This window comes from Gymnogyps californianus, chromosome 10 (assembly GCF_018139145.2).
Source record: "Gymnogyps californianus isolate 813 chromosome 10, ASM1813914v2, whole genome shotgun sequence".
In the NCBI taxonomy this organism is placed as follows: Eukaryota; Metazoa; Chordata; class Aves; order Accipitriformes; family Cathartidae; genus Gymnogyps; species Gymnogyps californianus.
The window spans coordinates 10,016,872-10,035,451 of record NC_059480.1 but is presented as its reverse complement, the minus strand read 5'-3'; the positions used below and the strand labels follow the sequence as shown (position 1 = coordinate 10,035,451).

The 18,580-nt window shown below is 42.4% G+C and overlaps 1 protein-coding gene across 2 annotated transcripts in view; it reads left to right on the top strand.

Moving 5' to 3' along the window:
- Nucleotides 1-18,580, top strand: part of DOCK10 (dedicator of cytokinesis 10) — a 164,924-nt gene that overhangs the window by 21,353 nt on the left and 124,991 nt on the right. Inside the window, exon 1 of one of the 2 annotated variants that reach the window (XM_050902198.1) lies at nt 7,371-7,535. The exons of the other annotated variant lie outside the window; for it this stretch is intronic. Coding sequence (XP_050758155.1) covers nt 7,371-7,535 — 165 coding nt within the window. Of the gene's footprint in view, nt 1-7,370; nt 7,536-18,580 lie in introns of those variants that run through there. 2 annotated transcript variants of the gene reach the window in all.

The window sequence follows — 18,580 nt, the reverse complement described above, 5'->3', positions numbered from 1 at the left end:
CAATGCTCTTAGCCAGTCTTTAGAATATTTAGTGCTAGATCCAGAAGCCACTGAAGTGCATTGAAATAAAGAGTCTTTCATCACTGCCTATAGACTACAGTTCTCCAATTTTACTTAATGTAAGACCCAAGGATAATCCCACTGATCTCACAGAGGCTGTAATTGTAGAAAACTACCTGTCGAAGTGAGAAATTACTTGAAAATCAACAGGGTGCTTCACCTGAGTTGGAAATAAGAATGTGGCAACTATTTGCATGCAAGTTATAAATTTATTTCACATTTTGTGTAAAGATAATATTCTGAGAAACTCTGTTAGGGGTTGAAGCTCCAGAGATGTGGGTTCTAGCCCAGCTTCTGTCATTAGCCTGTTGGAAGTCCTTCCTTCAGTCTTTTTTATCACTTTGTCTCTGTTTCCTTATTTGTTAAATGGTTGCAATATGTTGATGCCATTAGTAAACTGCTGTGGGATCTAATGGGGAAACCTCTGTATTTTGGCCACATACAGTGTGGTAGTAATTAAGAGTACTCCACACAACTTTTCACCAGACATCAACATGAAAGAGAAAAGCAATATTGAGAAGAGAAAGGCGGCATTAGCACATGCAGTCACGGGGAGCCTGTTTCTGTGGTTATCAGACTGGGTTTTTTTTCCCCCCGATGTCCATACGTGATGGTTTCCGTTTTCAGCAGGTGAAGTCAAGAAACAGCGGAGTTGTAAGAATATGTTTTGCAGCATGAGCTTGCCGGTTGTCCAGCAGCCCTGTGTCTGCTGTTGTGCATCCCTTGCTGGGCTCCCCGTTCCAGGTACGCATCCCCCATTGAGCAGCCTGCGGTTTGGGTAGCACACTGCCACGTAGTTTGCACAAGGGTGCTCTTAGAGCAGACACAAGTTCTCGTAGCCTGCTGTCTTTCTGTGCCACATGTAGCGCTGTGCTGCATAGGCAGCCTTCAGGTGGTCACTTCTTTGTTTTTAAAGGTAAGTCTGTGCATAACTTGTCGTCCAATTTGAACCATACAATATTTTGAAAGGTTAGATAGAAACAGCAATCCTAATTCTGCAGCCCCTCCTTTGGGCTGTCTCCCTAGCTGTGGTGGAAAACACCCAACTCGGTTTTAAAGGTTTTGGATAGTGCAGTTACTTTTTTTTTTTTTTTTTTTAAATGTAAAGAGAAGATGTTATAAACACAGTCATTTAATCTACATTACTTGTCATACCCAGCGAGGAGAGCTGAGTCTGGCAGTGAATTTGTCTTTCATGTACTACTCCCTAGAGGGTGCCATCCACTTACTTTCTGCAGTCCTTCTGTTTGCTCTGTAGCCAGGTGACATTGCAACAGTTTTGTGGCAGTGCTGGGAAGGTATCTCCTGAATGTTGTGTAAGCATTGCTTGCTGCTGTAAGATACGATGTAGAGAAATGAGGTGGTTGAATATTTAAGCCCCTTTCGTATAGTTATAACCATATACTACTAACGGGGGAGTTTACACTGATAATAACTTAGTACAGTTAAGAATTGTTTGTGTTGGTCAAGGATAGCTTCATGAGAAGGAAATACAATTTCAAGATGAAAAAGCTGTGTGTCATTCAGGAGCTGTACTGACCAGTTACTGCAGTAAATGCCTGCTTTCTCAGGTCACTAAGGAGCAGCTGGTGGAAACTCAAGAAATACAAAGCCTGCGTGCTTCTGACTCTTGTAGTCACCTTTTGCAAGACCCTTGGGCCTGCTCTGCTGTTTGAGACCTCAGTGTTTCTGATATTTAACCATTTTGAAGCAACACTTTGAAATACAGTACATGAATGTTTTTAAATGACTGTAAGAGGGTATGTTATGAGTGGAAGGCATGGATGCTATGTATGGCTTTTAGCAACCGTGAGTGCATAAGCTTTCTTTGAAATAAGTGCATGATCACCGTGTAAGCTTTAAAGTTTGGGTTTTTTTTTCTCAGAACGTAGGATGGCAGTGGTTCAGCCTACCACTGCACAGCCTCTTGTAGGCTACTGGGCTGGATGTGAAAGCTCTGGGACATAACTGTGTTGGAAGAGAAGACAGGGCAGCTCCTGAAGATGGATTCTCATAGTCCCCCAGACCTCCACTAGCAAGCTGGCAGCAGGCAGAGAACAGGCAGGGGTATTGGAAATGCTGCCTCTGTGGCAGTGAGAGATGCCACTATAACGTGGCATCCACCACATTGGTTTAAGAACACAGTCATTTGAAAAAGTGCACTGAAAGATCTGAGCTTATACTATTCCTCAGGCATAAAACATGCAAGGAAAGGAGGCACATTAATGAGGGTTTCTGTCATCAAGCAGACTGCAATGAAGACTACCTCTTGGAGTACTTCACCCATCCGATCCGGGTCTTGATGCTGGTTCCTTGGAGGCTGGTTAGGACTCCACTGTTTGTTTTGAAGTAGCAGAGCGTGAAGAGAGACTTTCAAACTTGGGTACATTTTTTTCCCCTCTGCTTTCCTTGCAAATGCCTCCAAGCCGTTATGAAAACAAATACTGGAGACAAGGACCTTTGATGTCTCTGAGGAAAATTCCCTTTGCTAAGAAGGTAATGTCTGTCAGCTCATTTTGTTTTGCAAGGGTGATGGTGATAAATTATAAGGTGCTGAGAGGTGACACAGTAGCTCACCAAAATGTGAGTGATCCTCATCTGCATCAAGGTAGAGACTGTAAATTTGTTGTTGTATCTTGCTTCAAATGCTTGCCTGCTACTTGTATAGGCTAGACCTATACAAGAAGTCTTGGGTTTTTTTATAGAAGTTTTACTATAACTGTAGGTCTATGTGTGGAGCTGTGAGTGACAGCCACTGGCCACGTTGCTTATGTGTTGTTGGGAGCCACTCATCATCTGTACCAGGATGACGTATGTGGTATAGTAACTCATGTAGGATAGCCTTGAAAAACTGAAAGAGTCTCTCTATTCTTCCCAAGAGAACAATTCATGCTTTAAAATTGTCAGGGCTTGCAGGGGGGTCTGACTCCAGAAGTGCTCAGCCAAGTGCTGTGCATGTCTGTGTGTACCAGTACATCACCTGGACTAGAACCATCCCAAGCTATCTCTGATTGAGCTGTGCGAAGTAAGTAGCTCACCTGACTAATTTTTGCACTATCTCTGATGAATGATTTTCAGTGAATGGACATTGTTTTGCCAGTTTATTAACCACTCTGAGTTGAGGTAAATGGTCCTGTGAGTCGGCTTCAGAGTGCTAACAAGTTGCTCTCTGTGAAAGTAGCTTTGTATAAACCCGCTTTGCACCAACAATACTTGGGCATCCTTTGGTAAGTCATAATGGTGGCATGAGCATTATCATCTGTAACAATGCTGTTCTTGTTAGTTGTACTATTATGCTGTCTTTAGTTCCTGTTAATGGCTTGGGGCTTTTGTGGGCCAGACTGAACACTGTCGTAAGCAGTTCCAGGGGCGTTCCTGTTTTTGTGGATGGCTCCTGCAGTCACCTGTCATTGCTGCTTTAGGATCGTCACACTTAAAGAGCTTCTGCGTAACTTCTCAGTGCATGTCATGCAAACACATCTTGGAGAGGAGGGCTTGTTTTCTGGAGAATAAAAAAAAAAACCAAAACCAAAATGGTACATGCCATCTTGACAGCTGAACAGGTGTGGGCAAAGGGTTCTTCTAACCTGCAGCCATCCTCCTTACCTGAGGAGAGTGCAGCCTCCTCTGGGGTTGGAAGGAAGGATCAGTGTTTCATTTGGAAAGTCATCCTCTCACTACAGGATCTCCTCCGAGAGCTGCCTTTCTATCTTCCTGTTTAAAGCCCTCAGCTGAAGACCAGCATACCAATAGGTTATATCCTGTTTATTCGGATGACATGAATTCAAATGACACAAAGAGAAAGGAAAGTTAATGGAATAAAGCAAGCTGTGGGAACGAAGCAAACTTTTAATGTGGTGTGCTAAAGAGGTATGAAATGGGAATGTTAGAAATGTTTGGTAGCATCTTTAGAAAGTCTTGCAGCCTGCTGAAACAGAAATGCAGGAATGTTGCAGAAAAGAAATAACCCAGTGCTTGGAAGATGAGGGGTTTACTCTCTGCTGCAGACCTTCTGCTAGAGACAGTTTACCTCTTCAGGCCCTAGGTGCCCACTTGCAGAGCTGGCATCTCTTTCATGTGGAAGCTGAGGCTGGATGACAGATAGCTGTTAGCTCGAGGATCCAGATGCCTTTGAACTCTGCTTTCTTATCAGGGACTTTGTAAGACATGGCAAGTGTGACCCACTTCTGCTCTTCCACAGCTTTGCGACTGCAGAGACCCAGCCCTTGAAGTTGCCAAGGACTGGGTCGCTGAAGTCATCTGGGTTAAAACAACTGTCTTGCCTCTCCAATTTTTTTTTATTTTTTTTTTTTCTTCACTGGGGTGCCTTTAGTGGTCTGCTTCCCAGCCTGTTCCTGGAAACCATCATACTGGTGTTACATGGCTACTTAGCATAGTTGAAATGAGTGGTGGTGAAGAATGGAGTGAGAGTGGGCCGCGGAAGGCTTCCAGTGTGGATATTCCTTAGCCCAGCGTTGTTGCCAAAGTCTTCCTAATGGGGAATTAAAAAGTTGCTTGCACAAAGGAGTATTTTGCTTCCCAGGGGGTTTCACTGAATTCAGCTTCTGGATTAAAGTGCTAATTAACACAAAATAGTGCTTGATGCTTCCCTGTAAGAGTAACTAACACTGTTGATAGTTGGTGTATAAGCATAATGTATGCTAATGAGATCCCTGTGTTTGAAAACCAAAGCTGTTGATACTGTGTGTGTGTCCAGGCATTTTTAATGGGCTGGGAGGTTTCCTTTGCAATGATAGCTTATGCTTCTGTGAGATTTCCTTAAAACAGAAGGGATTTTTTAGCTCTTCAGTGGTTTCTTTTCCCCTGTACATTAGCTTTTTTTTCAGTTCTTGAATTTTGATCAAGGCCTGGAGGCTACTTTTAGCTGACTTTTGGCTTGTTAGTTTACTTGTTTTCGGACTAAGTGTCATTTTTCTCTCCTAAGAGATGAAATGCCAAGATTATGTCATTCCTACTTGTATCTAATAATAGCTTAATCCACAAATAATTGTAATGAAGCCACTTGGGCCACTGACAGAGAATAGTTTGATCCAAAGACCAGTGAAATGAATGGGATTCTTCACTGAGAGCAAAGCAAAGCTTTGGGTCAAGCCCTAGGGTGCTATTCCATGTATGCATGCGCGACAGTGTTGGGCTGTGCTATGGAAACCAAATTTCATAAAAATCCCTGCCAGCTCTCCCAACTGAACACTGGTGAGTAAAAGAAGATGCCGTGCAGACAGACAGGAGATGCGTTAGCAGCCCCCAAGGTAGCAGAGCAGATGCAATAACAGCTAGCAACAGACATTATCTAGGCCTGTATTGCTGCTGCTGGAATTAGAGTAGGAATGTAGGTCTCCCAGCTGCCAAGCGCATCCTTTGTGTGGCCAAGGTGTTGGTCGCAGTTCTGGAGTAGGCAGGGGAATGATGAAAACGTAAACAATAGCAGCAACAGCAGGCAGGATTGCTGATTTGGTGCAGAAATTACCCAGCTGTGCCACTGTGCTCTTGTAATCGCATTAGAAAAGTCAAACTAATAAGCATGATATGAGGCCCCCTCTGTGAGGTATGCCGGTGGATAGGCAAGCACGTCGCGTAAGCATGTGAAGTCTCTGCCCAGTGAGATCCAAGGGGGAAGAGCCGGGTAGGTGCATTGGCAGAGCTGTGGGTGAGTTTGTGCAGTGCCTGCCAGTGCTACTAACTATTTTCTGTATGCACTCAAAGCAGCTTACTCTAAAGAAACAAAGGCAAGAAATAATGGCAATGAGTTTGTTGCTTTTAAAGGACAAATTTAAAGGATTTAGCTTTTCTGGCAAATGCTTTAATTAAAATGATGATGTCTTTTGCCAGATCACTGAGCAGTTAAACCTTACTCAAGCCCAGAAGAAAGTATTTCTACTCAATATTTTCAGTGCAATTCCTGATTGAGATTGTGAGGAGGAGTATTATTTACAAAGATCTCGTTAACAGACATTTTAAGGTTGCTTATGCCCCCGTGGGAATTGATGACAAAACTCTCATGGCCTTCATTAGAAATCAAAGCCTTTTGATGCAAGGTAAATATGGTTTTGGGTGCACATATAATAAAGTTATACATATTAGCTTAAAAGCAGCTTCTCTGGAAACCCTATTGAAAATTCTTAGTTTTCCTAATGTGTAAGAGAAATCCATTTTCTGTAGATATTTTTAGTGCTAACTTCCTCTCAAGTGCTATTATCTTACACCCTCTACCATTAGCGCTTGCTGTGTTTCCAGGTCAGTCATGTGATTGCTAAGCATCCCTGCCTGCTTTTTGAATGACTTGTCAGGCAGGAGCCAGAAAGGCAAGTTGTTACTGCTGACTGCTGGCAGCTGCTTCTCCTTGCCTGGATCCTGATTGATAAAACACTTTCTTCTTACCCTTCTTGGAAGGTCATCAGTGTTTGGTTCAGTGTGAGACCCTGGCAGGAGAGACCCTTCTCAACACAAGCCTCTGATGTAGATGCAAAAATGTATTACTCTGCAGAAGGCATGCATGTGTGGGAACACACAACAGCTACACTATTGAAAGGCGTTTCAGAGCTGCACACTGCTGTTTCTCATTGAGCCACAGCTATTTTAGCATGAGCTGGATGAAGCAGTCCAGATTTCTGTGTTTTTTTACCACTTGTTACATTTGCAACTCAAATGATCTTGCTGTGCTTCAGAAAATTGCAAGAAGTGAAAAGATTACAGCCCAAATCCCTCAGTGAGCTTAAATGTCTCTTTTTTTTTTTTTTTTTTTTTTTTTTTGGTCACAAAACACCCTAAGGCAAAGTATTTTAAAAACAGCAGTGCTGATAATGAGAGCTAATAACTTTCCAGATGTTTGCTATTTTGCTACATATGACTTTTTTAAAAAGGTATTTAAACTGATCCTGCCAGTTGTTGTGGATGCCTCTGTGTGTGTGTGTGTGTGTGTGTTTAATGAACAGCTGGCTCTTTTGAACTAGGAATTTTAATACTTTCAGTTCCATGAAACTGGAATCAGAGGAGGCGGCTGATTGTACAAGAGAGGGAGCACATTTTCTCATGTGAATTCAGAAACAGAGAGGGAGGGAGAGAGAAAAAAGCATCGTAATATTGCATGTGTTTCAGTTTCAGTGGATCAAGTCTTTCCTCTATCTGCATCCAAGCTATTTGGTTGTGATCAGATGATCAGAGCTCAAGGAAGCGATTGGAGAGTGAGCTGGCTGCAGCTGCACTGTAGGCTGTTTTCAGGGACAAGGAGCCACTGTTTTTCAAACATAGCATAAACATAGAAGTTATTTTGTAGGCTTCAGGATGCAGATATGGGTTGTGCTGCCAGCATTGTTCTGCTCCAAGCCTTTCGTTCTGTGGTACAGAGGAACTGTCCACATATCTGCAGGCGACGACGACGAGAGGAGTTGTCACATGAAATTCTGCCGCTGGATAGCGATGATGAAATGAGCAGACCCAGGACTCTCATCATAATGGTACAGTATACTTTAATTGGCAGAGAGAGGCGACAGAATTAGTATTACAGATGTTACATGATTATTTTTTTCCTTTAACTATGTATTCGTAGAGGAAGAGCATTGACAGGGTATTTGTCACTGTAGGTTAGTTTGCTGGTAGATTTGCTGTCTCTGTCAAACAGAGCTGAAATGTTACTTTATAGGTGAAGCTGTGAGCTACACATAAGTTCTATGTAAAGTAAATGTTCTGTTATTTAATTGTTTGTGGATTTTGTTGCTATTTGCGAGATAGGCAGCACTGGAGCCGGTAGTGTGGTTATGTTTTATTTCAGACTTGGAATTCCAAACAGCAGACAGCTTAGGAAATGTTTACTAAATCTGTTCATCATAAAAACAAAAACAAACCCAAAAGCCAAACAGAACAAAACAAAAAACCTTTACTATCACCCAGGATGCTGTTGGAATTTCTATCAAGTTATATGCAAATAAACTCCCATATATCTTTGCTGCAAACTGTTTGCAGCAGTAAAATGTTTGCTGGATCAGTGCTTTCCGGTTTAGTGAGTTGCCTCCATTCTTTAATGAAGGGAGGCTTGAAAGGCTCTGGGTCTTCGAGAGTCGTTTTCATTCTGAATTAAATTGTATTATTTTTATTTTGTGGTGGGAATATAATAAGCACTACAGGTTTGTTACGAATAAGTGACAGGGTTGTTCCTCATGATAAATCACTGTTTCAGAATGAGGAGTACACTTACTGCTTAGTTACTGCTCTTCCTTGCCAAATACACATATGGTGAGCGTTTCCAGAACCCTGGAGTTGTTTGGGTCTGAGGTAGCAATGATTTGATACTGTGTGGCTCTCACTTGATAAAAATATTACCAAGACACTGCAAATAGTATTTTTGCCAGTTTGTCAGGGCACTTGTGTATATCATTTCAGTGGTAGAGATTGGTTTTTTATATAAAGTATGTTATGATGAAGTCCAAAGCGCATCCCCCTGATACCCCACTGTATCACACAGGGCAGTAACTTAGTTGTAAGTGGCTGATGATAACATTAGAGAATTTAGTAGCTGTCATGAGATCTAGCAGTGGTTTGAATAGAGGATTGCTGCCCATAGAGAGGTGTGTGGTGCAGTCATGGCAACTATAGTAGCTAGGACCCAATCCAAGTGGTGCTTTATGTATCAGCTGAGGGTATTATCCAGTGCATGGGAGAGACTAATGGTCATAAGGAGGAAGGGGATGTATTTCATCATAGTGAAGCTGATGTTTAAGCTTCTTTTGCTTTAAAATCCAGTATCTATAAAACAAACTTTTTTTTTTCTTTTTTTTCCACTTAATGGTTAAATAAATTACCTCAACAGCATTTAAACAAATAACTGTTTCCTTCCTGGTAGTAATTTCAAGCATAATGAAGTGAGAAGGGTCTGGAAGAAATTGCAGCATGTCTGACTATGGATCATCTGTGCAATTTGCTTCAGTCGTTGGAAGAAAAGGGTAGTCTTGGGTGTCCTGGCAGCAAACAATGTACCAGCCTCCCCATACCCAGATGCAGTTATCAGCAGCTTGAGTTGCAGTTCTTTGTTCAGTAAATCCTGGGAGAGTGGGGCTCCGAGAGCTGCAGCAAAGGTCCCTGGGCTGTCAGAGAAGTGAGGCTTTACCACAGCGTGGAGGGAGCTGTGGAAGCTGTCCACCACCCTGCAGAGCTGGGGATACCCGAAGGAGAGGCACGCTTTTCAGACGGTGAGATGGTCTGTTACCTGCTGCTGGATGTGGGCTTTCAGGGATCCCCTCCTGGTCTCAAACACATCCACCCATCATAGTAACGGGGGCTTTGTGTTTTCTACAGCAACAGTTAATGCACTGGTGTTTGTCCTGTCAAAAGGCTACCCTTCTCCAGGAGATCTGTGGGATCACTTTCTCCCCCTTGGTCCCGTTGAGAAGAGGAGGATGAATGGCTCAGCCCTGTCATGAGGCTGGTGTAGGTGCAGGCAGGTGCTTTGGAGGCAAGCTGCTGAGCAGCGGACGACTCGGGAGAATGGTCTTCCCTCGCATGTGTTTCTTTTTCTTCTGGATGTGTATTATTACTGTGCCTTTTCTTTTAGAAGCAGTTAATTATGTAATTATCTAAAATAATTTGCCATTGAGCTTTGCAGTTAGGCTTAGTAATGATGTGGAGGCCTGGCGAGTTAGGAAAGCGCTGCTTCAGAGCACTTCTGCAGCCGAAATAGATGGTCCTTTTTCCACCGGAATTCATGTTACTTGAAAGAGCAGCATGATAAAGAGGGCTGAAGGCTACTCGACCTTCGTAAAACGTGTTATGGTCCTAACAGATTATGGTTTTTTCCCCTTGGTCTGTTGTGGATCATGGAAGTTTATGTCTGGATAATACAGTGGAGACAACTATGTAGACAAGCAAAAGAGTGTTTAGTTCACAATGTCGTTATGCACATTGTGCAGATGCCAGAAGCTAAACTGATCCCAACAAGATTACTGAGTTTTCATGTCTGAGGGCAGTGAGTGATTGGGGTGCCCAAGGAAGAGAGGCGAGAAAATCCCAAAATGTAGAATATCTGAAATACACTGGCATGCTTGGGTGTGATCGCCAGAGGCTGTGGGCTCCTGTCAGCTGAAGATCTGACATTTTATCTTTTCATGCCTTCAGATGAAATGGTCCTCCTCTTTGTAGCTTGTGTGCCACTGGCTATACGCTCCCTACCGAGAGCGTTAGTATTTGGTATTGATCTCAGGAGATAAACTATGCCTTCTTTTTGAATGGCTTTTTTAAGTCCCCAGGCTCTGCTGCATGTTCTTGCAAGTTTGCCTGTCCCGTGTGGAGCAAAAGTAAAGTCTCAATATTGCCTTGATACAGAAAGCAATCCTGAGGCAGAGAGAACAGCAGTCCACCCTAAAATACTTCCAGTAAGTATACAGCTCTATAGATGCGCCCCATTTTCCTTTGTTAATCCCTGAACAGGAACATCCTTGTAAGGTATTTTTCTAGGAATTGTGCCTTTGCCAGTGGCACTCCAAGCGGGAGATGCTGTGGGTGCACTCCATGAGAAAAGAAAGGGAGAAGGCCTGAATACAGCCTCCAGCTATTGCTTAATGGCCACCTACTAATCATTCACTGCATGAAACCTTTAGGCATCACAGCAGGTATTTCTAGCATTCTAGTCCTTGCAGAAAGTGAAGATTGATGTCTTTATTCACAGAAATTTTTTTCCTCTTCAGTTTGTTAGTTTAGAAATCTGGTTTTATCCTTGGGCAAGACAGATTAATAATCAGTTTTAGATCTTGGTTGGACCCACAGAGCAGGGAGAGATGTCAGAAAGACAAAACTGGAAATTCTTTGTCAATGACTATTGTGTGTCATCTTCTCTTGGACACAATCCTGGGACTTGCCGGAGATGTGCAAAATAAGTATCTGAACAACCTCAACTAGATGTACAAGTTGAATCAATGTGTTCAGTGAGTCTGCATTTAATGGACCATCTTGTTGTTTTCTGTACCTTTAAGAGTACGTCTGTAAGAGCTGGTTTTCAAATTAAGTCCATGAGATGGTGAGGTTGGCGATATTAAAAACCTGTGTAGAGTGAATGCAAATGACTCTACGTGCTGTTTCTGCAAGAAAAAGGAGAAGAGGAGGATGCCTGAAGGAAGAAAATTTTAGTACATGGGGGTTATGTGGAACTGTGTGTGTTTGGAGCGGGGCACTAATGTTTAGGATGATGCTTTGCGTTTGGAACTTGTGACTTGAAAATAAGTTGAGCTTTATCTAGTAGGTCATTCTTTGTTTTTTTCATGTGATTTATTATGAACTGTGGCAGCTGAGATTTGTGTGGAAGATCAGAGCAAAGCATGATATTTGAAGATATCGTCCTCCTGTCCACACACACACACCCCCCCCTTGGTAACCAGCTTACACAAAAATGTGGTAAAATGTTTTGCATTTTGAATAAAATGCCATAACTTGAACTGATCTGTTAGCTTGAACACAGCAACAAGGTGACAATACTACTCTCTTTATTCAGTTTTTCGTCTCTGAAAAGAGACAGCTTGCAGAGATTTTATCTACTCTTTCCAGTTACAGAAGAAGTAAGAGAACCTCCCTTGTTGCACAGATGCAGGATGGCTGCTCTGCTTCAGTGTGTAGGGAGGGCTGGGGCGCTGCCTGAGCTGCTTCTCAGGTCACTTAGTTTGTAAATGGAATTTTGATCTTCTAAAAGCAGTAGAAACAATAAAAGCATGGCTTTGAGAATTTTTCCTCATCTAACACTAAAGTTTACCTCCAGAATTGTGTTCCTTAAGTTTTGTTGCGCTGTGTTAATTTTATGTTTCTAGTTTAAATAATTCAGTGCACTCATTTCCTCATTTGTATGCATTTACCTGCTGAAAATTAGTACCATATGCATACTAAGTGCTATCAATAGATGGCAACTCTAAGAATTTCAAGATCTCTGACTCATGACTTACTGTTTTTGTAGGTGGGAATGTGTCTGTGTGTGCCCAAATGGGGAGGACTTGCAGCAGCTTTTAGAGGTTGGCATGAGGCTCAACTCCGGGAAGAGAAGGGTGTTCTCTTCCTCCAGTGTCTTGGAGAAGGGATTGTCTTTGGAAAGCCAGACTACCCAGGGCTCTAAAGTTCAAAAGAAATATTCAAAATACTCATATTTTTTAGCTCAAGTCAGAAGCTTCAATGTGTAATACATTTTTAAGCAACAATAAACATACGTAGCTTTATTTGACCTTAATCAACTTCCACTTCAGCACTTGGCCTCAGTAGGAACAGAAACAGACCTATGTTTGAATAAATTAATAAGATTAGCGTGTAAAGAGGAAAAGTAGTAAGTGATGCACAAAATGCTTCTACTTCAGAGCCTTTTTTGCAACTGTTTTTGTTACCTTTGTGACTTCTTTCTTGTGCCTAATGCTCAACAGGCCTGCTGGTAACTCCAGAGTGGTTGCCAGCCTCTTCCCTTCGGTGGGTGTGCTCCGGTGGGGTCAGCAGGGCTCAGCACCGTCATCAGCAGAGCAGCATAGGAGGGACAGTGTCCATCTCTCTTCTTCAGAGCAGTGTTTGTTCTTCTGTGCTGAAAGACGTTTGGTTTGGTTTTGGCTTTTACCACTTTAGGCAGCAGCTATGGCTCTGGGTATAGTTTCTGAAATACAGGGGAGAATGAGCCCAAGATGTAGATCTGTTTTCATACTTCAGAGTGTTGCAGTAACATTTAAAGTATGCATATGGTTGAAAAAGAGATGGCGTTAAAAACAGCCTTTTTCCACTGAGCAAATCTCCATCTGACTTTAGTACTCTGAGCAACAACATTTTATATTGCTTTCACTTCTTATTAGTGTTGCAGCAATATGTGTAGTATGACAGTATGTGATGTGAAATTATTATGAATCTATTAACCAAATTCTTATGACAGCTTATGAAGTATGGACTCAAAACAATAAAGTGATGAAAACATCCTCCTACGTAAGAGGCATTTATTATATTTTTTTTAAAAAGAGAGGCAAGCTATTTATTTGTAAGCAATGCATACCTGAAAGAGTAGGGTATAAATCAAAGGGGCACAGAAAAGTCTCTGTAAGTAGCAGTCCTCAGGAATGCTTTGGGGGGCTTTGTGGTTTTATGCATTTGACAAAAATCACAATTTAAGATGCATGTTCAAAATGCTTCTTGGGAGAGAAGAAAATTGACCTATAGCAAGGCAAAGTAACTTGATTAAAGCCAAGAAGGCAAAGAAGGAAACAAACACAAAAAAAACAAACCCCAAAAAACCACTTCAGGTTTTTCAGGCTTTGGCCATCTGCAGTGACACTGCTCTGTGTAATAAGCACATTTATAAACAAATCTATGTACACACATGCTTGATTTGTTGCAGTTTTGTCTGCGATGCTCTGTCTGCAGTTCTGCTTGGCTCTAGCTCTGATGGGCTGTAGCAAATGTCAGCTTTCCATGTTTCCCATGATCGTTTTGCTCTTTGGACCTTGCTCCATGCTTTCATTTGTCCAAATATTCCAATCCTACAGAGGAAGGTAGGAGAGTTAAGAAAAAAATCCCAATGATCTGACTGGTCCAGCATTTTGGAATTGGGTGAGCTATGGTTGTAGGAACCTTAAGCTATTTACATGGTGTGGTGCCCTCATATAGCAAATCAGCCATGAGTACAGATCTTGCATTTATGTTTGTCTGCTTTCCTGAGTTTATCACAATATTGAATACTTGAATAAATTACAAGGAAAAGATAAACTCTGGGTAATAGTAAAGAGATGAACATAGATTTAAATGCCAAGCGCTAGGCTGTAATATATATATTATTAATGTCTTTGCAGTTCTGGAAACTTCAAGAAAATGCTTTGAAATTTATTTCTTGTTCGGAAACACAGAATTTAGTAGAGATATTTTGTTTCAGGCTGTCAGTAGACAGTGTAGTGTTGGACAGAAATATGAAACATTTTTTTATATATATACACACGTACGTATGTATTAGTGACCAACAGCATCTACGTCTGTTTTCAGAGACGTTCTCTGTTTTTTATGTGCATCTTGGGCTGCGCAAGTAGTTCCAGACTCATAACTCAGTTCAAATCATTTGGTCTTTTGCCTCCCAGACTGAGGTTTTGGTAATGGGATGCGCGACTGCTCCTGGCACTACGCTCACCAGGCTGTATGGGTGGGTTAGGCTGACAGTTAATAGCTACAGAAACGGACTGGAAGCAGTGACTCTGCCTGCTACCATATCTTGGCTGAGAAGCAGTGTCGTCCCACGCTGCTCAAGCTCCATTACAGGCGCACGTCTCCATTAGCGGTGTCGCTGTCCACAGCTCACCGGAGGCGGATTGGGGCAGCACAGGCAGTACGTACGAGCCAGAAGGATGCAGAAATCCACCTGCGATGCTTCACGCACGCCCCCAGCACGGCTCAGGTGTTTGCACTGCATTACCAGCGAGCGTGTGCCTGCGGGCATCCGCAGCTGGAGCACCGACCTGCGCCACACACAGCAGCTGGAGACCCTCAGGCTGGGAGGGTGAGCGGCAGTGTGGTGGCAGCAGTGCTCGTCATCTTAACGTGTGTGTGCTATCCTTGGCCCAGGCCCTGGTAGACTGGTTCTCTTCTGCCGAGTACGGTGAGCTGCAGTTGGTTCAAGAAGCATACAAAGGAATAACAAATTAAACTCATGCTTTCAGAAAACGGTATCAGTGCCAGTCCTCAGCCCTTGCCTCTCACTGGCATTAACTCACTGCTGGCTGCAGCACTTGAGTGCCAGGCTGGGCTTTATTTTTCGTGCTGTTGTAGGTACAGAATCCTCCAAGTAGAGCTGATCTGGATTTAAATGTGTGTAGCTGAGTCCAGAGTCCATTTCAGGCCTTTGGCTACAAACATGGGGATATTGATTTAGCTTGGAAACAACTCTGCCCTGTAAGAGGTACGCTGAGTGGGGAAGGGAACCATAAAGGAACCGGGGCCCTGTGAGAACACTGGCCAACCGGAAGCACTGCCAAAGTAAAAGCTGCAGGGAGAGGCAAAGGCGGGAGGGAGACCTGTTGAGGCAAAGACAGTGTGTAAAAGAGGAAGAGTTCAGTGATGAGAAAGAGGGAAGCCAAGTGGAAAATGCTGTTTCTTCTCATCTGAAATTAATTAGGCACACTGCTGTTAAACTTCGGTAAGATTTGATTTTTGAGGGCAAGCCACCACTGCTCTATGTTGACACATCAAGATATTCTGATACTGCTTTTTCCTCCCTCATTGTTCTTATCAAAAGCTTTGGTTTTTTGCTTCACAATGAGTATACTTCTTCCTACCGATGTTAATCCCTAGTCCCTTGCCCTTCTTCCAACCCTTCCTTCCTAAAGTGGAAAACAGTCTTCTGCTTTGACTTCAGGATAAATACGGTCTGTTCCCCTCCTGGGTGGACTGGTAATCTGAATGGAGTGGGACAAAACTGTTTGTGACATTTCTCACTTCCATGAAGTTTCTTCTTTACAACAGTAAACTTAATACGCTTGGTCTAAACACAGTTTAAATAAATCAGAATTCCAGTTCAGCACATTTCAGACAATAGCCTTATGCAATTTCATTGCTCATGAGAGACAAAGAGATGTATCTCTGAGCCTTTATCTCCACACTTCATACTCTTCCATCTATCAGAATCATTTGGATTTAATGCATATGGAAAATTTTTGTTGCTCCATAGCCTCTCCAGCAGCCTCTGGCCAGCAAACTGGGGTGACATGGCACAGTGCAGCAGGAGTCATTTCACTTAATAGTAGCTGCTGAACCATATCACCATCAGCTGCAGCAGAAAGATAAATTGAGGAGAAGATACTATGAGTACGTCTACAGTGTAAGCTGAAGTGTGATTACTGTGTGCTGTAAAGCCTAGTGTGGCTAGCATTGGTGATCTTATCTTTTTCTGTGCATCCCAGGGGGGTTGCCACCTGATTTCTAAAAACTCTCAAGAGATTCTGACTTCTAGATTACATTTCCTGAATCATACAAGCTTTTGACGAAAAGCATCACCACTTCATGACTATTAGACAACTACAGCCAATGTGTGGGTGAATACAGACTAGTTCCAGGTTGCGATACCTCCTGTAGCTTAAGAGGAACTAGACAAATACAGGCGAGTGGTTTTGATGTTCCCTTAACCAAAGAAAGGTTAGTAAAGGCAAAACACAGGATTTAATTTCTAAGGCTTAGCAGCATTTCAGCGTATTTGAGCCTGTCAGCTAGTACTAACCAGCAGCTCTGCTTTTGTGAGTGAAACAAATGAATTCTCTGCCAAAGTACTGAAGTAACTGAACTCTAGTTCACTGCAGTACTGTTGTTTCAGGCGTGGTGTTTTCAGAGTGTTTGGAGCTAAGGAAGATGGAGAAAGATAGAGTGTCTAGGAAATACATGAACAGTTCCTGGTCTTTTAGCTTTTGAATCCCTTCCTTGAATAACTAAGCCTTCCAGCCTGAATTAGTGATTGGAGTGAAGAATGCCACGGTGGAGAAAGGATTAGGATTCAGCACCAAAAAGCATGTCACATGAGTACTTCAGGATGTTTTGTGTGGCAAGGGTCTGACGTCATCTCGGGGCACTATTCCAAGTCTAGTCCAGCTGAAGCTGGCTCAGACCGTGGACCATGATCTCCTACACTGAGGTGTGGTAGCTGTACATATGTGCACACATTTCTAGTCAGAAAGAAACTGATTCCTTCGTTGTTCTGGGGCTCAATTATTTCAGTTCTGCTAGGACTCTTATTTTAAACTCGGGGAACTCTGTAAATAAATACATATTATAAAAAAGGTACTTTTTTTCATCCTGTTAATTTAATGCCTCTTCAGAACAAAATGTTATGTTCTGTCTGAACAGAAAGAATTTGTGTGCAATATCTTAATTCTACAATTGGAGTCTGTTAATAATTATTGCCAATTTGTGGTTAGCTTAAAACATAATAGATTCTGTGTGTGTGGTTTTCGATGAAAAATAGCCATTGTAATGTTTGTCAGACTTCTTTCTGCCTCAGGGATCACTCTGAATACAGTGTATGGAACCAATTGAATTGAACGCTTCATGCCTTTGGTGTTTGTTTTTCCTCACTTCTCATCTGTCAACTGCTGTGCTCATTTTCTTTTCATTAGTATTGATACTTGCTTGAAAACGAGATGGCCAGAATCAGTTCTCAGTTATACGTGTGCAAATCCAGCAGAATAAGGTTTTGACTTAATGCAGTAAAACGGATCAGAAGTGTAATTCTGTGCTGCTTGCATGTTCTCTCCAAAAAAAAAAAAGAAATCATGAAGTTAGAGCGGAAAATGTGTGTGGCCTTGCTGGATCAATCAGCGGTTAGCTATGAAACTAGGATGTTGGGAGTTGAACATCATGTCACTAGTCACTCATAACTTTCTTTGGCGTTTCAGTAGGGGTTTGGTGTTACCTTGATGTTTTCCACAGGTTGTGACTTATGTGCTAAAATTAGCTCTTTCAGAGGGTAAGCCTTAACAGTAAAGAGATTAATTACTGAAATGTAGATTCCTGGAACCAGATGCTCCACTGTCCTTTTTGAGATGTTTCTTCCATTAGTAAATTATGTGCAAACATGCACTGTAACTATAGGAGATCTGATCTTAATGGGTTTACAGAGGAGGACAAGTTCTTGGGAGAAACAGAGCTTGGAATTGGGCCCATTTTTTTTCTCACTTTTGGATACTTGTGTCTTGAAGGTAAAGAATAAAAAGTGTTCACACAGCTGATCTGCACTTCTTTCTTTTCAGTGCCTTAGCTCTTTCCCTGTCTTTAACCTGTTCTCCCACATACTTGAGGAGCCTTTTCTCATCTCCCTAGAGCTCCCTAGAAAAAGCAACCAGGCACAGAGCATCCAGCTGCCTGTTTGGTCTCTCCACCTGCCAGCTGGCGCTTGTGCCTGAATTTGCTTATTCAGGCTGTAACTCTGTTTTGGCTTTTGCAGTGCTTGAGTTCCTCCGGCTATTGACCACCGTTAGCTCTTTGGTTTTAAGCAAGGGCACAGCCCTTTAGGAGGTGCAGTGATCTAAGCAGTCATCTAAAAGCCTGTTTGTTGCCAGGAGTGTCCGGTTTCTTTGGCCTTACAACCTTGCAGTTGGGTCTCCTTTTATCTTTTAACTGGCCTGTTATGAAAGAAGCCAAGTCCCTCGTTGGCTGTCTGCTCCCAGGTGTTAGGCATGTGCTCCAAAGCACATCCTTCAGATGAATGTGAGCAGCAGATGTGTGGAAGATACAGGGAAAGTAATCCTAACCTTGAATCTGGTGCATCCAGTAGGAAACATTTACTGTTTCTATGCAGACTTTTAATGAATACATTTTCCAATATTTAAGATATAAGATATATTTTGTTGTTCATGATGCATCTGGTTCTTCGTGATGACCATTTGCCCCTTGTAGCACCTGATTTTGTGTCTGCTGACAATGTAGCAAAGACATCAGCTGGGGAAGGACTCATGATTGGAGTGTTTGTGCATCCATCACCTGCTTTTGTTCAGAAACCCTCTGACCAAGTGGCTGTGACAGATAGCATGCTCATTCC